Genomic DNA, 2,628 nt, shown 5'->3' with positions numbered 1-2,628 from the left:
ATACATTTATACACACTCACAATATATATACACATTTATACATACTCACTTGCCTTTGTACGCACTCTCAGGAATCGTAATACTCGCAATCGTACCACCCACATATACATTCCTTATCACAGTGATCGAGGGAAATGAGATTGTATACAGAGACGCCATCGACATCAGCGTGGCCGTGGCATCGCCCAAGGGATTGGTGGTGCCTGTCATTCGCGAGTGCAACAACAAAAACTACGCTGATCTGGAGCGAGCAATCGCTGAGATGGGAGAGAAGGTGTGGGCGAGTGTGCCGAGTTTTAAAATGGTGTTGTGTGCCGAGTTTTAACATCGTGTTGTGTTCCGATTACGTTATTCTCCTTTTGTATGTCAATGAGTGGCGTTCAAGTATAACTAATCGTCCTGATACCCCCACACTCTTCTCACGATATGCACTCTTTGTTTATTTAGTCCCCACACTCTTCTCACGATATGCACCACTTGTTTATTCTAGGCCCGCAACGGAGAGATCGCCATTGAAGACATGGCAGGCGGCACGTTCACCGTGTCTAACGGAGGAGTGTTTGGGTCGCTCATGGGCACTCCCATCATCAACCCGCCGCAGAGTGCCATTCTGGGTATGCACGGCACATTCCCTCGACCCGTGGCCATCAATGGCAAGGTTGAGATCCGACCCATGATGTATGTAGCTCTCACGTACGACCACCGGCTGGTGGACGGCAGAGAGGCCGTAACCTTCCTGCGAAAGATCAAGCAGGGTGTGGAGGACCCCGCCACCCTTCTGCTGGGCATTTAAGCCAATTGGTACTGGTTATTGGCGCTCCGGCCAATTCTAGTAGGCATCAGTATGCTTTCACGCAGAAGTATACATGGACATGTATATTACTTTACGCTTAAGTTAATAAAGGTTGTGCTCGTGTGTACATGCACATGTATATTACTTTACGCTTAAGTTAGTAAAGGTTTTGGATTTGCTGGGGTGCTTCTATACGAAAAGACTTTTAAAGACTGCCAAAATCTTATGTTTATCTTCTGTGTTTATTTTTGTGTGTTTATCTTCTGCGTTTATTTTCTGTGTATCCTTTTATAGATTCTAACCTTAGCGTCACGAGCATTCAATCATGAGAGTGTCAAGGCATGGCGTAGGAATACCCAGGACATATACGCAGCTATATGGCCGAGAACATACACACAGCTTAGTCTTAATGGCCCCTCTGATTACGTACACACAGCTTAGTCTTAATGGCCCCTCTGACCACACACACACAGCTTAGTCTTAATGGCCCCTCTGATTCGCTCGTTCTAACGTGCTAGTGCAAACAACACATCAGAAAACAAACAAGTAATGACATGGTTAGCTTACGACACAGACGGTGTGTTTTAATGGCATGGTTAGCCTACTACACACACAGTGTATTTTAATGACAGGGTTAGCCTACTACACACACGGTGTGTTCTAATGACTTGGTTAGCTGTCAGGTCTGTCTCATGTGGTCAAGGCCTCGCGTGCGGCCTGTTTGCCCGCCATATTCATGGCCAGTGTATTCTAATGACACGGGTGGCTGTCAGGTCTGTCTCATGTGGTTAAGGCTTCGCGTGCGGCCTGTTTGCCCGCCATCTTCATGACCAGTGTCAGGTGCTTTGATCTGAAGGCGTCGCGCACCTCCTCACACGCCAAGTCGGTGGTGGGCCATCGCTCATTTGCCTTGGGTGTCTGTTGAGATGGAGAGGATATACAACAGCTGAGTAGATAGCAGAAGAAATGGAAAATGGTCAACGTGCCCGCCCCAGAGGTTAGTTACTTTGGTCTGGTGTGAGAGATATCATTTGATACCGGGTGCATCCAGGACAAAAGACAAACAGATGCATCCAGGACAAACGGCAAACAGGCGCACGCGTTACAACACAACTGGAACGCACACGGGTTGTTTTTGGGGCAATAAAAATGTTTGATTTAGACTGCAGAAGTAAAGACAGAATGACTATCACGATAAACCGCAAACCAGAGAGAACGGCGAGCACGGTTCATGTTCATCACACATTCCATCAACAATATACACTCAGTCACATGCGTGCAACCCCGATATTGTATAGCGGGCTTGAGCAATATATTCCATCCAAAGGTACTAATTCTAATAAGGCACACAGCACACAGGAAACACAATCAAGTATAAAAATATCTAAAGTTATAAATTCTAATAAGGCACACAGCACACAGGAAACACAATCAAGTATAAAAATATCTAAAGGTATAAATTCTAATAAGGCACACAGCACACAGGAAACACAATCAAGTATAAAAATATCTAAAGGTATAAATTCTAATAAGGCAAACAACACACAGACAGCACAATCAAGTATAAAAATAACCAAAGGTATAAATTCTAATAAGGCAAACAGCACACAGACAGCACAATTAAGTATAATAATAACCAAAGGTATAAATTCTAATAAGGCAAACAGCACACAGACAGCATAATCAGGTATAAAAATAAACAAAGGTATAAATTCTATTAAGGCAAACAACACACAGACAGCACAATTAGGTATAAAAAAACTAAAGGTATAAATTCTAATAAGGCAAACAGCACACAGCAAGCACAATTAGGTATAAAAAAACCAAAGGTATAA

The 2,628-nt window shown here is 43.8% G+C and overlaps 1 protein-coding gene across 1 annotated transcript in view; it reads left to right on the top strand.

Annotated features, from left to right (window-relative positions):
* The window catches only part of SARC_11492 (hypothetical protein), a 5,750-nt gene extending 4,813 nt beyond the window's left edge, over positions 1 to 937 (top strand). The window contains exons 5-6 of the mRNA XM_014294422.1: positions 123 to 274; positions 491 to 937. Of these exons, the coding sequence (XP_014149897.1) occupies positions 123 to 274; positions 491 to 793 (455 nt within the window). The 3' untranslated portion in view covers positions 794 to 937. The remainder of the gene's footprint in view (positions 1 to 122; positions 275 to 490) is intronic.
* The last annotated feature ends 1,691 nt before the right edge of the window (positions 938 to 2,628 follow it).

This window comes from Sphaeroforma arctica, assembly GCF_001186125.1.
Source record: "Sphaeroforma arctica JP610 unplaced genomic scaffold supercont1.1718, whole genome shotgun sequence".
Lineage (NCBI taxonomy): Eukaryota > Ichthyosporea > Ichthyophonida > Sphaeroforma > Sphaeroforma arctica.
This window is presented reverse-complemented; position numbering and strand designations above follow the sequence as displayed.